The 23,267-nt window shown below is 32.0% G+C and overlaps 1 protein-coding gene across 2 annotated transcripts; it reads right to left on the bottom strand.

Moving 5' to 3' along the window:
* Positions 1-4,999: 4,999 nt before the first annotated feature.
* Positions 5,000-22,816, bottom strand: LOC132740322 (uncharacterized). 2 transcript variants are annotated; one of them, XM_060728196.1, is made up of 8 exons: positions 22,579-22,816; positions 21,264-22,262; positions 18,075-18,201; positions 10,356-10,521; positions 8,994-10,032; positions 8,441-8,558; positions 7,310-7,464; positions 5,000-6,880 (listed from the first exon to the last, which is right to left on the bottom strand). In XM_060728196.1, the coding sequence occupies exons 2-8, from the start codon at positions 22,241-22,243 to the stop codon at positions 6,778-6,780; spliced, it is 2,688 nt and encodes an 895-aa protein (XP_060584179.1). In that variant the 5' UTR covers positions 22,244-22,262; positions 22,579-22,816; the 3' UTR covers positions 5,000-6,777. The 2 variants fall into 2 exon arrangements, with proteins under 2 accessions (XP_060584179.1, XP_060584181.1); XM_060728198.1 differs by lacking the exon at positions 22,579-22,816 and having other exon boundaries at positions 21,264-22,384.
* Positions 22,817-23,267: the final 451 nt, after the last annotated feature.

Genomic DNA, 23,267 nt, shown 5'->3' with positions numbered 1-23,267 from the left:
GCACGCTTTTCCAGTGCCAACAAACTTTACCCGCATGCATATCCGGTGCGAGTAAAGGGGCTATACTTCAGAAAACTCGTCTTAAGCTAAATGATTTTTTAACATACAACTTGTACTGTAAAACATATAAATTTATAAGTATTTCTATTCTTATATTTCTTTAGATCCCACTTGTCAAATCACGGGACTAGATTATATATATTCTGACATGAACTTAAATAATTAAAGTCCGTTATTCTGAATTTACATTAACACTGGTCATAAAAGGTTATTTTTGTCCCAGATTAACCTTATACAATTATAATTATGACTAGGGGATGTAACCGGTACAAGTTTTTATGACATTATGTAATAATACTGTAATACCTGTAGTGTGTAGGGTTTAAAACGTAACATATTTTCTCTGATATTTCTATTACATCTCAAAAGAGACTGTATAGTAATTATCAATTTTTTGGCCGGGTTGCACGGAGTTAAAGTATGGTGAATGTCGGCGGTGGGCGGGCAGTCAGGCGGGGAAAACATTTCGTAACAGATATCTCTGCAACTACTTATCACAGTCTCTTGATATTTGGTATACAGCATAATACTATGCGATTCTATTTCAGGTCTGCCTTTATCCAATTCCTTTTAACAGACTTACTTAAATTTTCAACATTATTGGTCATTGGTAGGAAATTTTCGCAGCATTTTCTCAGCAACTACTTATCACAACCGCTTGATATTTGGTATACATCATTAACAGTAGTCCCATACCGTGGGATTCGATTTCAGGTATGTCCCTCATCCACTTCCTGTTTACCGACTTAGTCAACTTTTCAATATTAATGGTCAATGGAAGGAAATTTTCGTAGCAACTTTTTATCACAGCCTCTTGATATTTGGTATACAACATTAACACGTGGTCGCATGATTTCAATGCTTTATTCTTGAAACACATTTACAATATATAATATATAGACATCTTTACAGGAGCACAGTACTCTTGCTCATTGGTTGGTTGTAGACCATAAAAAGTAACTCTCATCCCAGGCAGGATTAAAGTCCACAATTGTGAGAAGCAAGTTATTCTAAGAAACATTGATACTTCGTGAGAGACCTTACTCTCAAACTTACAGTAGCATGATGATCATATAACACTAATTCTGAGAGGTCAGTCGAGCGTTCTACAAAGATCATTTGAAAGCTCCAACGACAATATTAAGCACGAATTTAAATTACACATTACAGTCTGTTTATTTAGGGACTGTTTCATAAACATGAACCATAGTGACCGCATCGGGTAATGAGCCACCGTATAAACAATTTCCATGAAAAATAAGGTTACCTCCCCTATTATCTAACAAGACGGCATGCTTTACCATTTCTGCAGTGTTCAATAATATGACAAGAATGTTAAAAAACTGATTTAGTCCCTGCAAGTGCAAATCCTTTAAAATATTTCCAAATTGATACAGGAAAATAATTAAACTTGAATGCTTTTTATTGAAGTACATTGAAGACCTATACCATTATTCACCCGAGAAGTTTTAAATGAATGCCTTTATAATGAATTGGCAGACAAAATTTGAATTCTGTGACTCAGACACCAACGTGACTAAATTAGATCCCTTCTATTCTAACAAGAATTTGTAACTAATGGAAGTTTACATGAAGCACAAAATTTACTATTCAAAAGATGAAGGTATGGTCCAAAATTTTGATCAATGCTACATCTGCACATGCAAGTAACAATAAATTCATTTTAGAAATTTCATGAAACAACTCCTGTGTATGTGTCAACAAAAACACATTTGTATACTTGTTATCACTATTTCAAAGCAAATACAAAATCAAAACAGGATATGGTCTGTTACAGGCCAGTCATAAATTAAGGTATGCGGGCTATTCACCAATGACATTTTATTTGCATGAGCTTGACTGGACATCATACCCCGAAACAGACTATTTTAGGCTTTGACCTCTAAGTGTGACCTTGACATTTGAAGTAGGGGTCTAGGTGTTGCACATGACATGTTTTCTAATTATTGTAAAAAAATGTGCCAAGTTATTTCAAAATCCCTTGATTGATGAAAAAGTTATATACCTCATACAAAATATACCCTAGAACAGATAATGTTAAGCTTTGGCACTCAAGTGTGAAGGTGAATGACATTTTATTTGCATGAGCTTGACTGGACATCATACCCCGAAACAGAATATTTTAGGCTTTGACCTCTAAGTGTGACCTTGACATTTGAAGTAGGGGTCTAGGTGTTGCACATGACATGTTTTCTAATTATTGTAAAAAAATGTGCCAAGTTATTTCAAAATCCCTTGATTGATGAAAAAGTTATATACCTCATACAAAATATACCCTAGAACAGATAATGTTAAGCTTTGGCACTCAAGTGTGACCTTCACATTGAAGTTAGGAGTCTGGCTGTTGCATATAACACAAGGTCACATTATTGTGAACATGTGTGCCAAGTAATTTCAAAATCCTTTGAACAATAAAACAAGAGGGCGAAGATGGACATGACCCATCATTTCATTGTAATCCAAGCGATATGAAACATATTAGAAGTAGGTCAACTGATATCAAAATTCAACTCGGCATCAATAAGAATATCCTTGGTCCAAATTCCATGTTTGTATCTCAAAAAGCAAGAAAGTAGGTCAAATGATATCAATAATATCAAAAGTATATCAGCTGATGTGGCATCAGAAATTACACGCATGGTCCAATTTTCAAGTCCGTACAAAAAAGTAGGTCAAGTGATATAAAAAATATCAAAAGCAGGTCAGCCGATACAAATATTCGATTCTGCATCAAACATTACACCCCTGGTCCAAATTTCAAATTTGTACTAAAAATAAAACGTGATACTAGGTCAAACGATATCATTGATATCGAAAGTAGGTCATTTGATATCAAAATTCAATTCACCAGAAATGAATGTATGGTCCAATTTCAAGTCAGTTTGATGACAATTGAATTAAAAAATGTGACCACTAGAGTGTAAACAAGGGTTTTTCCATGTTTGGGCGCTGTGACCTAGTTTTTGACCCCAAGTGACCCATATTCGAATTTTACCTAGAAATCATCAAAACAATCTTTCAGACCAATTTCCAGGATATTTGGATCAAAACAGTAGCCACAAGAGTGTTAACAAGATTTGTCTATTTTTAGCTCCTATGACCTTGTTTTTCATATGAGATGACCAATGTTCAACTCAATCGAGCAATTACCTAGACAAGCATCCTGACCAAGTTTGATGACAATAGACAACTAGAGTGCTAATAAGGTTTTTCCTTATTTGGGCAGTGTGATCTAGTTTTTTACACCAGGTGACCCATATTCGAACTTGACCTAGAAATCATCAAAACAAACTTTCTGACCTTTTTCAAGGATATGTGGATCAAAACCGTAGCCACTAGAGTATTGACAAGATTTTTTTTAGCTCTTGTGACCTAGTTTTTTATGTGAGATGACCCATGTTCGAGATCATTTATGCAATAACCTAAACAAGCATCCTGATAAAGTTTGATGACAATTGAGTCAAAAATGTGACAACTGGGATGTTAACAAGGTTTTTCAATATTGGGTAGTGTGCCCAAGGAGACCCATTTTCGAATTTGACAATTATCAAAATAATCATTCAGAAAAAAATCCAGGAAATTTGGATCAAAACAGTAGCCACTAAAGTGTTAACAAGATTTCTCTATTTTTAGCTCCTGTGACCTAGTTTTTCATCCGATATAATCCATGTTCCAAAAAGTCTTAGCAATTACTAACAAGCATCCTGACCAAGTTTGATGACAGTTGAGTAAAAAAAAATGTGACAACTAGAGTGCTAATAAGGTTTTTTTCATATTTGGGCGGTGTGACCTATTTTTTTTTACCTAGGTGACCCATATTTGAACTTGACCTAGAAATCATTAAAACAAACTTTCAGACCAATTTCCAGGACATTTGAATCAAAACAGTGGCCACTAGAGTGTTAACAAAGTTTTTTTTTCTTCTATTTTTAGCCCCTGCGACCTAGTTTTTCATCTGAGATGACCCATGTTCAAACTCATCTGAGCAATTACCTTGACATGCATCCTGACAAAGTTTGATGATGATTGAGGCAAAAATGTGACCACTAGTGTTAACGAACAAATGTAGACGGACGAGGTACAATGTACATTCAATGGTCCTAAAAGCTCGCCCCGAGCTAGCTAAAAATTATTGACTGCACATAAAATATACCCTATAATAGACCATGTTAAGCTTTGACCTCTAAATGTGGCCTTGACCTTGGAGATAAGGGTCCAAGTGTTGTGTATCACACATCGTCTTATTATTGTCAACATTTATGCCATGTATTTTCAAAATCCCTTGATGGATGAAAAAGTTAAACACAGAAACAGAATATACCCTATAACAGACTATGTTAATCTTTGACCTCCAACTGTGATATTGAACTTTGAGGTAGGCAACTGGTTTTTACGCATGACACATCGTCTTATTATTGTGAATATTTGTGCCAAATAATTTCAAAATCCCTCGATCTATGAGAAAGTTATGGACCGGACACAAAATATACTCTGTAACAGACTGTTAATCTTTGACATCCAACTGTGACCTTGACCTTGGAGGTAGGCGACTGGTTTTTTGTGCACAACACTTCATCTCATTATTGTGAACATTTGTGCCAAGTATTTTCAAAATCCCTTCATGGATAAGCTATGGACTGGACACAACATATACCCTTAGGTTGACAATGTTAACCTTTAATCACCAAGTGTGATTTGACCTTGGAGGTAGGGGTCCGGCTGTCACATCATCTTATCATAAAAAACATTTGAGCCAAGTTATTTCAAATTTCTTTCATAAATGACATAGTTATAGACCGGAAACAAAAATTTGACAGATGGAGCCTATTTCTATATCCCCCTTTTCTCTTTGAAAAGGCGGGGGACAATAATAAAGATAGAAACACAACAAAATCCTTTCCTATTAAATTAATATTTATTTTATATTCAGAATACAAAAATATTAGCTGTACAAAATATATAAAACAAATTGAACTATAATACACAAGTATCACACTTTTCCTTTCCATAATTTCATTATAATTATATATAAAACAATTTCATATAAGAATATACAATGCACTGACTGATATGTTTCCATGATATACAACCTGTACAAAAAACTGCTAAAATTATTTTTTGATAAACATTTACATATATTTTCCTATCTAGCTCCCTTAATGATTTTATTGTTTGTGAATTTGAAAACTGGAATTTTAGGTAATAATATCAATAACTGAATTTCCTACAAAGATATCTGTACTCTAGAAATTCTTTAAAAAGCAATAAAACTTGAAGTTCAATTTCTTTCGTATTCCTATGAAATGACACAATTTTTTCTTTGATTCCTCTTAATCAAAAACATGTTCATTTTTTTTTATCTGTGAAATGACAAGACTTCATTAGTGACCTATTACAGTATGTTCACTATAATACTTTAGGTAATTGTACCATGGACAATACAATTATATTTGTATGGTAGATAAATGTAGGTCTATTTTCTGCTTTGATCTTCTATTAAAATTGAAATTCAGATTTTTATTACAAGTCCCAAGTAGTGTTAAACACTACATAAAATCAGCTAACATATAATTATGCTATGAGTATGTACAAATCAAATATAAAATGGAATGTTATATATGCTTAAATGATATAAATGTTTAACTATATACAGTTAGTTATAAAAGTGGTTTTAAAAAAGTATAAATGAGAAGGAAATAACAAAAGTCAAACCAGACTCAGGAAAGAATACATGTAATGATAATGTTATGTAATTTTAATATTATATCCACCTGGTAAACAGAGAGAAGGGTCTGTATTTAGAGATACATATGAAAATTTAAACAGAAAGAAAATGGAATGACACTAAATCATATCTCCTGTTCACTTGGTTTAAAATATTCCATGTATTAATGTACATATACTACTATTTCTATGTGTATAGTTACATGAAATACAACACGTATTGCAATCTTGACAACAGTGCTTTTCTAAATTTCAGATGATTTGTAATTAACTTTACAAAACTATTGCCTTGACTATATAATTGAACTCTGACCTATGCAATATCATCAATATTGCACTCGTAAAAAAGATACAAGACAAATAAATTCTTAAACCATCCAGACAAATAATTGCTCAATAATTAAAAATATTGCTTAGCCTTATGTCACATAATGAAAGTACTAACTATACATAAAGGTGTACTCTTAATAGAACAGAAATTCTTGAGCCACAAATTAAAGTTTCAAAATTATTTTCATACAGTAAAATTGCAATTCTGTAATATTTACATAAAATACACTAAAAATTCTGAGCTGTACAATAATAAAATAGTTTCATATATTTTCAACATTTTGTAGATAACACATTAAATGGCACTCTTGTGACTTGACTAAAAGCACTTTTAAACAAGATCTATGTGTATATAAAACAAGTTTTATAATCCATAATGTATTCAATCAAGGAAGTGTAAATGTTTAATGAATAAGATAAAATCTGTCTTTGATTTACAAGGAGAGAAAAGAAATGATTCAAAATTGATACATGATACCCCTGATTAACAATTGCAAGGTACAATCTTCATGAATAATTTGGTCACAATATGAAAATGAAATCACAGTGTAAAATGTCTGTATATACAGGAAGACTTGTCTATATTTCTGTCTACTTTATAAACAATTATTTACAGAAATGTTTTAAGATGTTGTCATGTTTTCAGTGTTTCCATAGCAACAATGACAAGGTGGTAAAAGCAATTAGGACAACATTTGCCATAGCAGCATCTGCTCCAGCTATTCTGCACCTCAATGTGTCATATCTGAAAGAAAGACAGATTTCATTTCATTACACATTACAGTGTCAAAAATTGTTTAAATATTTTTAATAGACAAGATTTTTCATCTAAGACCAGTATTTGGGCAGGACAATAAATAAAAACACGATACCTTTTAACAATTAACACAATCAATGAAGAAAACAAATTAGGTACAGAGTTAAGTTCATAGAGCAAAAATGTAAAAAGCCAATTAATTATATCTTCCTTCTATTTTTTTAAAACACCTATCAGACATATCAAAAATCATAAATGATTTCAATTTTACGACGTTACCATATGTTCAAAATTACAGCAAAAATGTTGTTGTTTTGTTTCTAACAAAATAGCTTTTTGCTCTTGCTAATTTTGAATCGCTTTTTGCAGTTGCTAAAATTGAATAATCATAGAAATTAAACGTTAAAACTAATGTACCTGTTTGGTTCACCAAGTCTTTTCTTTGAATACTCTTCTTCCATTGTCTGACCGTGAAAGAACCAGGACAGGTCAATAAATGGATATTCATAACCTTGACGACACTCACACTTGTAAGCACCTTGCTCAAATCCTTTGCCTGGCAGAGGCACACACTGAAATATAATTCAAAATTACAGACTATTTATCATTTTAGAAAAAAATCTACACCAAGTTCTACATTGGCTGCATAAATTTTTTATCCCAAGAGTGGTTATAAACAGCCACATGGTATCCAGTGAGTACGCCACTCCTTGATGATCCTTAAAGCTTCTGTAATGTTGCCACAGCAACAGTCTAATTTTGACACCAGAGAACAACCACAGTGCCAGTTACGTGATTATTCCGCCAGTGCCAAGACAAGACTGCCCAAGTCCTCAATCTCTCTTGCCCTTTATTTCTGCTGTGCTGCCCTGTGCAATCTGATGGTCCTTGTCCTCTGAATGTCCCAGTATATATATTATATCTGCTATTGGATTTGTAAAATATGTGCATCTACAATACACATTTCATATATACTTGATCCCAGGATAGATAAAAAATCTAGACATTGGAAATAATTACTATAAATATGATTTTGTATTTATTTAAAGACATATAAAAAATATTTATATAGGACCATGAGGCAACGTAAGGATTCGAAAAATTCCATCCATCAAACTAAACAACTAAAGTTTATAATCAAAATTACACATGAAAAAAATTTCTTTTCTCAATTTGTCACTGCAGAAACGAGTTATAATTGAAAAATAAAAACTTTCTTTTTTCATAGGAAAATTTTTATATTCCTGCATGAAATAAGTTTAGCTTTCACTAATTATGTGAATCGATATGTCTGGACTACATTTTCAAGTTTCTCTCAATTTTAAAAAGTTTAAACAGGATTTGAAAGTTTACCAACTGATTACCATTTTGGGTGTATAGGAAAAATATCCATAATAACAAGAAAGTTTGAAACATTTTTAGTTCTAAAAATAAAATACATGCGATTATAATGTGCCTAAGTCTTGTTACTTTGCTTTATAGAATGTCTCTCAATATCAAATATATATAATTTAAAACTATTAGAACAAAGGTATATTTAGAACTTACATATTGTGATCTGAAATCACATTTTGCTGTATTCTTGAAGGCATTGGCAACATAGAAATCGGCTGGACATTGGTTAATGTCGAGGTATTTCAACTTGACATCAATTCTTACCACTCCCCTGTAATGTTAAGAAATCACAATATAACAAATACAATCTGGTAAATTTTAGCCTGCTTCAGTTCACTTATATCTGTATTATAAATAACACTAATAAACATGTAAAGTGTATTGTTACTTCTTCCGATATTAACAACCTATCAATACCAGTATATTTTAACTGCAGATAATTTTCAAATCATTCAAGAAACAAGTTATAGTTACCTTTAACAGAATATAATTTCAAATGAATTAACATTTTTAAATCTGATCTGACATTTATGTAAGCATTTCTTGTGTCAAATTAAACTGTAATTCTGGGCGGAATCTGAATGGTAATTATTCTGTTCCGTTTCTGGACAGAACATTTTGTACAGGCATTAATAGTAATTTATACTATCTCTAATGCTTTGGCAATCTATTTTGAACCAAATATCTAATACAAACAGAAACTTACTTAAATTCGATCTGTGACTTGATGCTGTTTAAACCAAAGAAAGGAACTGTGTAGGTTGACACCCAGTCATCAATATAACCGTCACATTTGAACTCGGGTCTAGACCATTCACCATCTTCATAGCTTGGAGCTTTATATGTGATTGGATAATGTTCAAATCGGATGGAACTTGTTGAATTAGGACTGGAACGTATCATTGGTTTGTCAACAAACTTCTTCAAACTGTGGAAATTTGTCGCCCATCTTTGCTTCATTCGTCTAAACCAAAGCTCATCTGTATATCTATAAGCTGCAATACCTGCAGAATCTATGGCTCTAAAGGCATCAAGACCATCACCAGGGTTCTGTATTTTCCATGAGAATGGTCCAAAGAATTCTCTGGTGATTGCATTAGAGTATCTTGGATCTGTAGTATTAACTGGTGGGGAAACTCGGAACTTGTACTGGTCAAAGTAGGCACCAGCACCAAGGACCTTGAAATCACCCATAACTGTAGCCAAAACTTCACCAAATATATGGGTCTCATTCAGTCTTCTGTCTCCTTTAAGATTACCAAATTGTTCATATTCATCAACGTTCTGTAAGAAGTTACTAAGGAAATGTGATAAACGTAGAGCAGTTCTACCTTGAGCTTCAAACTGTCTCTCCACACCATATCCAGCATCACCAGGTAAATAAAGTTCAAAACTTTCCCTTGACTTGCAACTTTCCTTTGTCACATTAAAAAACCTCTGACGAATGTTGGACATTCTTTCCCATGACTCATACTCAAAGGCTTCTCTCTTCTTACGAACCTTTCTCGTCTCGTCATCATATCGTCTTACAAACTGCTTTCTATATGTTGCTGCCACATACTGTTCATTACCATCGGCACTGCGACGCTTTCTGTTGGCAACCAGTCTAAGTTTAGGAGAAGCAGACTGCTCTAACATTGGACTGGTTAGTAGCAAAAACTCATCTTTCTTAGTTGCTGTATACAATGTTGATCTTTTCTCTCTACGTACAAACTCTGGCATCTGATTTGGAACGACTTGCATCTCTGTTGAAAAACACGCATCAATTGATTAAACATACACTAAAATAAGTTAACACTAAAGCAGGAAATATTTCAATTTGTTCCTTTGTACAAGTACAATAATAAGTAGACTTTAATCTTCTATAAATATAAAAATTCATTACATAATATACTAGTCAAGCAAAGCTATTTAATTCACCTTTATTCTTTCACCTAAAAGCATGTCACAAAAATAATCAATCAAGAATCATAAACCATTACTCCTATATAACAATATCTCAATGAAAATTGAAACTAAACCTTGCACTGGACCAAAATTTAATTTGATATAATCCACATAAAGTTACCTTCAGCTTTGAGACAGTCAAATCCATATTCATATTCTTCCAGTGTAGCTTGCTCAATCTCCCATCCCTGGAACGGACCATCATGCCACCACGGGTAATAGTAACCTGGTAAACACACACACTGGTAACCACCACGACGGAACCCATACCCACTGATTGGCTCACACTGAAACACAATTACATAATAAATACAATACTTGAGAAAACTCTCCCTATTGACTAACAATAAAATAGTTACTTTAACATTGTTTCTGACCACTTGTTAGACAAGAATTGTTTAAAGAGTGGAAACCAACTTGTTCAAAACACTCATTTTTAACTCAACAATGTCATAAAACACTGATAAAAATTATATAAACATTGAAATTAGAACTCAAAGTTGTAAAAATAGGATTTCATTGTTAAACATTCTATTGACAACCAAATGAATAAATCAGTATAATGAAAAATGACAGATTTTTCCCTGTTCTCAATATCATAAAACCTTAAACAAAAAAAGTACTTTTAAGAAATGCAAAAACTTTCTTTATCTTGAATGTATTGAACTGAATTAAAGCATTTAACTGCATTTACAATTAAACATTGATTGGCAATGTAATTGCTCAGAGTATAAATATTTCACAATGCCTTGAAAGTTAAATAATTTTATGTTATTTAGACTTGGTTAATTATTAAAATCAGTGCTAGTGTTGACTGAATATACGACCAGTGTTGACAAAGATCAACCAGCACAATTCCAAACAGTCTGATCAGGGTCTGCACTGTTCACTATTTAGTCTCAGTGATTTTTTTCTTATTTTACAGCCGAATAAAGGCTGTTTCCCCTAGCCCAAAATAGGTATATTTTCCCCTAAAAATGCTACTATTTTCCCCTAAAATGCCCTGTGCACATTCTTCACCTAAGAATCATGACTTAACAGCAGCTGACTTATACAGAAAGCTGTCCCTGTATCTGCTATGTACCATGCATGTTAAATTGAATTGAAATTGAAAATTTTATAAAATGTGTGGGTAAATTCCATTTTCAGTTGTTGGAATTTGATTTTCCCCATTTTTCCCCTTCAGAAAGCCACAGGTTGTTTTGAAAATTAAAAAAAAATCACTGCAGTCTGTACATGTATTTTAAAAATTTCCCTAAAAAATGATGAATTGGCTTGTCTTTATTGAAATATGAACAAATCCATTAACATATTAAGTATACCAGTATTAGATAAGGGTTAAAAAACACTGTAATTATAAAAATCTAAATAAATTGTACAATGCATTGATAACAACCTTAAATAGCTTAATCATTTATTTACTAATTCCTATATATTTAATTTAAAAATAAGTTAAAAATCTTACATCATACCAAAGTTCCTATTTTTCCTGATTTTTTTTTCTTTTCCAACAAACTTTAAATTTTATAACATGTTATTTGTATTTTTACCCCAATTTCATCCGCTAACCAGCTTTATCTTTACTTCCTTTTAAAAAAGAAAAACGTTTCAATTTAAAGTTTTAAAATGTGACAGGCTACAATTTCCCCCCATCATTTTTCTTTTCTACCTTTTAAACCAATAATTACTCTGCTTTCTGTCAACCACATGATCTTCATCTAAATTAAGCTCAATAAATGATGGGAAATTGTAGAAAATTATCTACAGGAACATGTTATTTCAATCTCACCTGATACTTTCACAATACACTCTATACCATAAATTTATATATATTATTAAGCTAAATCAAAATATTTTCATGACTAAACAGACTGTATCCTATTATAACTAAAATCTTGTCCAATTAAAAAATAAAATAATTTACAGCAAAAAGCTAAGCAAGAAAAAAATCCTTGTTTAAAGAAATTCCCAGTTATCGTTAGAACATTATTTATACTCTCTCAATAATAATAAGTGTGTTGGACACTGTTTTAAGAAAAAATATAAATCAATATAAATATAGGTAAAAAAAGCAATTAATTGCCATGAAATTATAACCATAAAACAAATGATTTCATATAATTATACTTCTGGTTTACAGAAACTAATTTCTTTTTGTAACATTTATTTCTACAAACAATATTTTTTGTAGATGAGCAAAGTTATTAATGCATTTAAAATTAGATTTTAAAAAACACTGTTTCAAGAAAATATGATATAAGTATAGCATTGAATTGCCATAAAATTACAATTTTTAAACAAATGTACATACATAAATGTTCATTAAAAAAATCTGTACATGATCAAAAGGCATCTTGATATTAAACATTAAATAAATGAATTCAAAATTCTTACCAGTTTAGAATCAAATGTCTCCTTATATATTTCTATAAACTTAGTTGTGTCCGTAAGAATTAATTTGAAGAAAGTGATAAGGGCTCTTAAATTTTATACTATTTTATACATGTGGTTTATGACACTTTTCAAACCGTTCAAGTACAGGAACTGACATAAACAATGTATATGACAACTTGTGTGTTAGCGTCTCACGCAATCTAAAGAACAGCTATGTGCTACAATCAATCAAACAACGAGATCCCAACTTATTTGTCTACCTCACTTCATTCAAACATTTCCATTAAAAATTCTAAGTTTATTGCAAATCAATATCCAGCAAAATAAACAAGCAATCAAAACCAAATCAATTCAATACAAATAAAACAATCTCTAGGGTAATATTATCACATTCAGGTAGGCATTACCAATAGTCCTGAAATGTTACCTTTCTTAATTGCTAAATTACTATCAATTAAAGGGAAGATATTTTAATGTATATAGCTAAAGTTCTATGTACTTTATTTAGGCATCATTTATTGATCTCTGCACATGAATTCTTTACCTTACAAAATGTAAATTTGTCTGCTTTAAGTGAATGTATTCAAATGATTTTGATGTCAAACATTTAAAGTTTCATAAAAAAATTATTAACTGTTTACAGAAAATAATTTAATATAAAAGATGTAAACAAAAAACAAATAAACATATGTAAATTTTCAAAAACCCCACTTTATGCATAAAATTTAAAAATAATTATGCATAATTCTTAGTAAATAATGAAAACAAAATTGCACATTACAGCATATGTTAGTGATCTGTATGTCTGACACTATTAACTTGAAAATTTAGCCACATAATGTAGTTTATCCAGCCCTAATTGCCTTACAAACAGATTTCTTTTTTTTTTTCAAACAAATTAGTTAATATCCTGATCAACAATAAAAGCAACATTTTTATTTGTTTTGTATTTTATAAAAAAAATTCCAGCCTTTCTCCCTTTAAAATTCTTAATTCGTGATGGAATTTCATCATATTATCCAGGTATTAAAGATCTCAGGTATTAAAGATCTCACAAGTGAAAATGATGGCAACAGATTGTTTTAAATTTTTTGTTCACGACCATAAATATACATTTATAGTTTCCACTAGAACAGTACATGTAATCTTATTGTCCTAACTCATACAGCAATGAACAATAAAACTGAAATGCAAAGCTTCCTTCAATGAAATATCATTTACAATATGTGGTTCAATAAAAGCCGCCATGGGGTAATAAATTGTTCTCTTCAAAACCATATAATTGTATAAAAAATTTCACTGATAAATCATCAACAATGTTAAGTCAATCAGAAATATTTAATATTACGACATCATCACTTTGTTTAGGCTCATTTATATTTACAATTATAGCCCTGTCAATAAATACTGATTCTATATAAAGGCTTGTCTTTACCTAATTCATCCTTAAAATGTCTTAGGGATTTCAATATCAAAATTCAAAAATTGATCTAGCAACAGTACAGAACCTTGTCAGACTGTATGGATGTTAAGTTAAAAGCTAATCACTTTTTGGTTGCAATTTACTTCAGTTAATTAAGCTACCAACACTACTACAGACAAGAATCTTGACAACAATGATACAGGCTAACCTCATTTCTGGTATTAGGCTGCCATTACCTGTGCAGGGTAGATCAGGTAAATATAGTACATTCACTCACTATATAGTCATCAAGCTTCTTAGAGTATTCAATATTCTCATCATTAATTATTGATAGTCAATATCCATAGCAAGGTATACAACCTAATCATTTGCATTATTTATGTGCAACACAAGATTAAGTACATAGTACTGGCATACTCTTTCATAGCAGTAAATCAATTTGCTCACATTAAAAAATATAGGTTTAAACCGTTTTTATAAGGATATGCCAGATATATATATACATATCAATATAAAATTGCTATGTCATTTACTTTTCTTTAGAAAACTAATGGTAAATAATAATAACAGAAGTAGGAAAAGCACATTACTTGTCATTGAAACATTAACATGGAAGTATCACTGACAATTTAATACTGATTCTGAATAATAAATCACATCATTATCAGGCGCATTCATTTTGCCATGATCTTTCATGTAAGCTCATTATTAACACTCCTTAATTGTTATATATATATAAACAAGCAAACTCATATATGTAATGAAAATGTTAGCACTGAAGTCTAACTGCAAATATCTTTTACAACATTCACTCATAAATAGACGAACAATTACAATGTGTTCTTCTTTGTCATTACCTTAACATTTATGTATAATATAACAGAGCAACAGATAAGCTTTAAAAGTGAATTGGGTATTACTCCATCATTTCCTTTGGAATTGGGTATTGGCTCCATTTAATTGGGTATTCCAAAACTCGATACCCTATGATTTCAAGATCAATTGGGTATTCAATTATGAAGATATGAATTTTATGGTTTCAATATCAATAAAATTAAATTTAGATATCTTAACTGTTTTAAAAAGAAAATAGGATTAACAATTTACTAGAACTTTTCACAATTGTTTTATTTTTTATATAAAATGCTCATGTTAAATTTCATAATATTTTTAACAAGTTCATTTTCTGACTGATTTTTGATTATTTGCGACTGTTTTGTTTCAAATCATTTTCACTTTGTACGACGCCATATTGCTTTTCAAAGCGTCTATTGATACAGCTGGGACCTACTTATTGACGGTCTCCGCAAAATCAACGGTCTCTGCCGGTCTGTAAAGACCGTCAACCTGAGTAGACAAATCGACGGTCTCATGCTTAGTCTGTCTTTGGAGACCGGGGACCGTCGAAGACCGGAGACCGTTGATTAGTTAGCATTGATTCGGGAATATTCGGATATCATGCATATCGATATAATTTGTCCAAAACTACGAGTGTACGACAGATTAATTTTGCGGTGATAAAAATGACAATACGCACGGGTTTTTAAGACAATTGCGTATTTTATTTTTTTTAATGGGTTTTGATACGCATTCTTAAAAAATCAATTGCGTATTTTATAAAATTAATTGCGTAAATACGCAAATACGCACCTTATCTGTTGCTCTGAATATAATATATCCTACAAAACACACTAATTAATCGCCAATACTTACCATTCAAACTTTACAGTACCTATGTCATTTTGTGACATACTCATTGCAAGCCAACACTTACCACTGAAGGTAACAGCACCTAATGATAACATACTCATTGCAAGCCAACACTTACCACTGAAGGTAACAGCACCTAATGATAACATACTAATTGCAGGGCTCCAGATAATTTTTCAGGGCAATGAGTATTTACCTATTGATTTTTTTGGGAATGAGTAAATCTTGAAATCTGAAATTTGGCAGGAGTATTTTTACTCCTTAAAATGTATGTGAAAGAGTTAAACATTTATCATGCTTATTTTGTTTATTGCATTATCATACTTGTAATACAAGATAATGTCAAAGTCATTTCTTTTGCTTTTTGGACTCCCTTGGTTTATAATCTTGCATTTCCAAACTGCATATGTTTTATCTGAACCTGATGCATGTTTCTGTTGCTCATATGTGGCAGCGCTTATTATTTCATAATTAATTATAACCTTCACAATTACTTTTGGGTCGATTTTTTTCGGCTGAAAATATGAGTTTTGACAGCGACATTATAAATTGCATTAATTCCACCACCTTACTATACATACCATAACAACCGATGATAGTCGGAACTACAGGAGGTTACCGTTAGACGTTGCAAAGCATTCATACGAAGTTAATTCCACCACCATACAATACATACGATAACAACCGGTGATAGTCGGAACTACGCAAAAGAAATGTTGCTCAATGCGTAACCTGAATTTTGCGTGCATTTTCATAAGCCTAAATTTTCTTTTGAATGCGTAAACGTGTTATTTCCATGCGTAAATTACGCGTATACGCATCTTATCTGGAGTCCTGTAATTGCAAGCCATTATACTTATCACTGAATGTAACAGCACCTTATGATAACATACTCATTGCAAGCCATTATACTTACCACTGAATGTAACAGCACCCTAATGATAACATACTCATTGCAAGCCATTATACTTACCACTGAATGTAACAGCACCTAATGAAAACATACTCATTGCAAGCCATTATACTTACCACTGAATGTAACAGAACCCTAATGATAACATACTCATTGCAAGCCATTATACTTACCACTGAAGGTAACATCACCTAATGATGACATACTCATTGCAAGCCAACACTTACCACCGAAGGTAACAGCACCTAATGATAACATACTCATTGCAAGCCATTATACTTACCACTGAATGTAACAGCACCCTAATGATAACATACTCATTGCAAGCCAACACTTACCACTGAAGGTAACATCACCTAATGATGACATACTCATTGCAAGCCAACACTTACCACCGAAGGTAACAGCACCTAATGATAACATACTCATTGCAATCCATTATACTTACCACTGAATGTAACAGCACCCTAATGATAACATACTCATTGCAAGCAAACACTTACCACCAAAGGTAACAGCATCTAATGATAACATACTCATTGCAAGTCATTATACTTCAGAGCTACAGATAAGCTTTTGAGTTAATTGGGTATTTACCCCTGGACTTGACAAGCAATTGGGTAACACAGAAACAAAATTGGGTATCATTGAAAAATTTATTGGTTTGCATAGATTTGCATCGGTCAAAATATTGTCCAGGATCTGGGAAACAATATACACAAAGACTGTAAACAAACATTGTCTAAAAAGTTCATTTAACAAATTTTTTACAACATCTGGCTCGGTAAAATAACCAAATATTTTGTTAGACTGCATTGAAATAATTAATTTTTATCAGCCCCGTTTCGCCATTTTGTTGAAGCAGAAAGTAAATAAACCTCAGTCTGGACTGCTATTTAGTTATCTCTCATAAGTATATAAAGCTTTTCCGCGAAAAAATATCTTTAAACCAGTCTACTCAATTGTTCCCGGTTAACAAATGGAAAACGAAAGTACAGAAAGGGAAACAGGCTATTTTCGGATTTGTTTGGCAGTTTTTGCTAGGTGAATTATGGTCCAAGATATTGAAAATACGCTAGAGTATCAAAACAAATTGGGTACTGATATTTTGATTTGCGTTTTTATTACGCAAAGATTTTATTTTATTTGGGTAAATTGGTCAAAATTATTGGGTAATTACGCAGATACGCTGCTTATCTGTAGCACTGAATACTTACCACTGAATGTAATAGCATTTAATGATAACATACTCATTGCAGGCCAACACTTAATTACCATTGAAGGTAACAGCACCTATGTAACACACTAATTGTAACCTTAAGACTTACCTTTCTGTGAATTATTTTAAATGTTACACCTGAAATGCAACATAAGTGTTAACTAGTGTAACATAGACTTACCATTGTAGTTTCCCTGCATCTATGTGTTCCAGCAAACATGTTTGGAGGATCATTTCCTTCCGAGAAAGGACACTGATTGATATCAATACGCTCAAACTCTCCATCTATTCCTACCACAGCTACAAACCTGTATAACATAAAAATTATGCAGTTCTCTAATGATATAGTACTAACTTGAGTTGTTTGAAGAATGATTTGTATAAATAATTGCATGTTAAACAAACATTGTCAACAAGTGCTGTTTGAGTCAGACATGAAATATCTTCTCATACAGGATCTTTAAACATACATGCCATAACGTCCCGGATGCCCGGGATTGTCCCGGAAATCGGATGTCTGTCCCAGAGATGTCCCGGGCATCGATTTGATCCCGGAAAAAAAATCATGATAATTTGCAAAATTTTCATAAATTTTCTTAAATCAAATCTCGCACATTTCACCTCTAGATCGTAAAACATAATCTGACCTGGTACACATAATACACAGGAACGTTGACACTTACAATTTTACAATATACAGCCCCCCAATTATCGACTGTCGATTCCCCTCGGCAATAGATTCTTCATGCATCGGCAATTAACATTCTCTGTTGAATTCGGCAGCGTTTAATGGTCGGGTTAATTAATTGTTTACGGTCCTTAACAATTATCGTTAATCCCCGATAATCATTAATTTTTAGATCAATCGCTAAATTGCCGAAAGTCTAATTATTACAAACAATGTAAATATATCTATCAAATAAAAAAATTAAAGGTGTCAAATAAATCACCTTGCTGTGTTTGTTTTTATGACTGGAAGAATTGCATTACGTGACATGTAGTAATTATCATGACTTTAAGATATAACGGGTGAACAACATGGCCGCGCCCATTCACCGGGTTTATAACTTACAACTTACTTGCTTTTAGGGAATAATGAATTAAATAAAGAAATACTTTTAAAATGATAAATATGTCGACCTAAAAGACAACTTATAAAACTAGTAAGTTAACTGTTTATCATTAAAATTCAGGAGAAAGTCGTCCTAATTTAATAACGTTATACGATTGACACCCCCCCCCCCCCCCCCCCCCCCCCCACTTTTCCACAACTGCCTACACATCCATTATTGCCGCGATGAAAAGTGTCCCGGAAAGCTGTCCAAAAATTATGGCATGTATGCTTTTAATAAGACAAGTTTTACAGTACATAAGGTCCAAATTTCTGTATAAGTATTCAATATAGAGTAAAAATAAAGAATTTGTAGATGGAAAAGGTTGATTCTTTACATAAAGGACATTTTGAAACTTTCCTTGTTTCTAGCAATATCTGGCATATATTATTTCAATTCCAATAATGGCTTTTGAAAAAAAACTTCTTCACTTTAAAGGGACTCCACTGAGGTTTAAAAGCCTAAAAACATAACATTTGAATTTCTTACTTTAAACAGAAATTTATGCAAAGATTATGAGTTAAGAAATATACTTTGAAATAAATTTAAAATCGTATTTTTATGCCCTTTTTCGCCCGATTTGAGTGAAAAGCGTTTAAACGCTTTTCAATTTTGGTCATTTTTTTACAATTTGTATAATTATTCTGGAAAAACGAAGTGCACGATTGATCTGAAATTTTGCACAAAGATTAGTGGTCTGAACCTTCATTAAATGGTACATTTATCTGGAAAAAATATTTTCAGTCCCATCATGTCAAAAAACCTCAGAGCCCCTTTAATATTGATGTAGAATCTATTTCAACATACTATTTAGGTAAAACACTAAGAGAGTTTATACAAAGTTGGATATGTCCTTAAAGGGACTCCACTGAGGTTTTTTGACATGACGGGACTGGAAATAACTTTTTGAGATTATTACTCCATTTGATGTAGATCTATACTTATAACTTATGTGCAAAATTTCAGATCATTAGCTCACTCCGTTTTTCCAGAATAATTATTATAATAGTGAAAAATGACCCAAAATTGAAAAGCGTTTAAACGCTTTTCACTTAAATTGGGCTGAGAATAGCACAAATATATGATTTTCAATGTATTTCTTGTGTATTTCCTAGTTATATCTTATTTATATTTCTGTTAAAATTGCTCATGTTTATCTATGTGAAAATTAAGATTTTATGTTTTAGGCTTATAAACCTCAGTGGAGTTCCTTTAATTAAATGGCTTTTTAGAAACCTAATCATTATGAATGATTTTTTAATATGCAATAAAATGATTCTATCACTGCAGTGTATTTTATAACAATGTGTATAAGTCAATGTTTAAATATCGTACATAACGAAAACTTTTATCTTGCAGAAATAAAACATGGAGCATAGTTTCTGACAAACATTTGAATTTAAGACATTATTCTAACTATAATAAGCTTTTTTTATTCACTATCAATTCACTTACATTAAAATATTTTACTTTTTGTGGATTTCTAGAATTATAACAACCAAAAAAAATCTTGTAACAGAATAAAATGTTTCACATTTGATGGGATTTTAATTAGCAAATTTAGCTTGCATTGTATATTCAATCACATATTTTAATATTAATTTATAATAGCGATTATGGCAGCTTCAATTTATTAATTTCAAGTTATTTTATTAATGTTACTCTGCAGTTTTACACCTGGCATTTTAGTTTAACAACTTTATAAAGTATTACTGCAGTTTTTCTTTTCTTGATATATCAGAACAAGTCATGTCTCAGCCAGATATTGACATGTATAAACCATTAAATGACTAATTATTATAAACAGGACATTTACAAAAACAAAACATTAAAGTGATAAAAACATTCTGTTCACAGTAGTGCACCTACTTTCCAACAAACAAACATTTATATCTAAATAATCTATAATCGTTCTAGACATGGCATACATGTTTAACACACCTAATAATGTAACATTTATATAACTGAACTTGGCACTCACTTAAGGCCACATAATATTACTGAATTCTGGTTTGTAACATTTAAAATCAAAACAGTACCAGTAAGTCAAAGTGGTATTGAGATTACTAATATTTTATAAATGAAACAACTGTCTAGATATACATGTATATATGATTGTATAAGAAATGTATTTTAAATCGAGTTACAATGATTTATTCAATTATATATTCAATATTTATTTATTTTGTCACTGTTAATCTGAGAATTATAAAATATCGCTGGAAGTTTTAAACATACAGATCTTAAATAACCATTACCTAGGTCTTCTAAGATGGATCCATGGTGAGTATCTCGGCATGTAGTCAACCACAGGAGCAGACATGGTTGTAATCCAGCGATTTGATCGTCCACAATCAAAGTATGGTTTTGTGAAAAGCACAGGTAACGTAATATCAGTGTCAGTCTGACCTGGTTGTGGCGGCCCAAAAAATGGAATTCCTTCAAAGTCGTCTCTTGTAAACTTGCCTGTCTGATTGGAAAATTTTATTCCAACCGAGTATGTGAATTTACGTAAAGAGTCTTTGTAGCCACGACTATCTGGCCACCAGAAAAGTGGCTTTTCTTGTCGCGCATCTGTTGGGTCATACTCATATCGAGTATAAGGGGCGTATTTGTAGGATTCATCTGTGTAGTTTGTGACTCTACCTGCTGCGTAGTCTTCAACATCAATTGTTCTATTTGTAGGTTCACGTAACCAATTTGTTGGTTCATTATAATCATCAGCTCTCCATGCTCTTGGACCAAATAAAGATAGAGTAGTGTTAAAATCAACTGTTGTATACCAATTTGGGTAAGTACAATTATTGTCAAAAAGTAATGATGAGCCGTTGACCCAACCCGGAGATGCAGAGACATCGGCAGCAGCCGACATATACAGGTACATCAAACCTGGCTGGTGTTCAAAGTCCTCTGATGTGTTCATTCTTTGATAAATAAAACTGTAATAGAAGGCTCGATTGAACGCCAAATTATGCATGTGTAGAAGCATAGATCTATTGGCAAAATATACATTACTGAGCAGTTTGTTATATACAGGTACGTGTGACACCGACTCCTTGGGTAACTCTAGCTCTGACCGTGGTTTTGAGCGGCAGTTTTCTGTTGTAACTGCAGTCATTCTGTCCATTATTTCATCAAATTTATCTTTTTTCATCCAGGAAAAGGGTCCAGCACCCACTATTGTTAGAGCTAATAAGCCCCAAAACAAAACTGTTAACGTTTTCCTTAACGTATCCATGACTTACACTTCTGTGTACCTGTAATTAAAACAATTATATCATTTCCAAAGTAGGTATGTAACCGCCAAAACACAATAATTTCCAGTTTCGTTTCTTATGCTGTCTTCAAAATGGCGGACTAAATGTGTTCAATTATTCAAATCATGTTGAACGCTTCCGTGGGGACATTTAAGGTAAAAATACCTGTAACAGGTGACAAAAATTAAATGTTTTAATTAATTATCCGACATGACAGTACCGCAAGTCAGTCGAACAATCATTGTGCGTTAAAACTAAAATGCACTATAAACTTTGTAATTTATTTCAATAATTATATGCACAATGCGAAATATACCTGTACCCCGTCGGGTGCCCTTTATTATGGATGCGGCATCGATTGATCTTTCAGGTGAGAATGGTGTTCTGTTGTCAGATAAGATTATAGCTTAAACATTTGGTCATATAACAAAATAAGACAATTTTTCTGTTGATTTCACTTCTTTTTTAAATTAAAAACCGTTTCTTCACCCAGGAAGCGTGACTCAATTGTGTAAACGTATTTGTCACCAGATGGCGTACCTGCGGTATTAATCAGCGCGTGGACAGGTGTAAACAAACTTACTTGGTTAAGTCCCTTCGGTGTATTGCAGTTGCTTCCCTTTCACTATACCAAACTCCTCGCAGTGGTTACTTCCCCTATTCAGTTTCGGCAATAGATGCATGACTTACGGAAAGGGCCGAAAAGTTGCGACTTTAAAGCTGCATGCCTCCAGACATGCATAAGAAAGAAAAACTTGAAAAAAACTGTACTAATATTTAAAGGAAATGTGAAAAGATTCAAGATTCAAGTATTATTTACATGCTATTTGCAATTATTGACTGATTTTACAATATTTATCTCCATATTTCTACTGTGTTAGTAACGCAGTAAGGCCTATTTTTGCACCTTTTAAACAATTTTTGATAATTATCGTGCATTGTAAGCTCCGTTTGCAATTTGTAAATTAATATCTTTGTTTACTTTACAATATTTTACTTTAAAAT

This window comes from Ruditapes philippinarum, unplaced genomic scaffold (genome assembly GCF_026571515.1).
Source record: "Ruditapes philippinarum isolate M1 unplaced genomic scaffold, ASM2657151v2 ctg3266_1_1_1_1, whole genome shotgun sequence".
In the NCBI taxonomy this organism is placed as follows: Eukaryota; Metazoa; Mollusca; class Bivalvia; order Venerida; family Veneridae; genus Ruditapes; species Ruditapes philippinarum.
The sequence above is the reverse complement of the archived record's forward strand: the minus strand, read 5'-3'. Positions and strand labels throughout refer to the sequence as shown.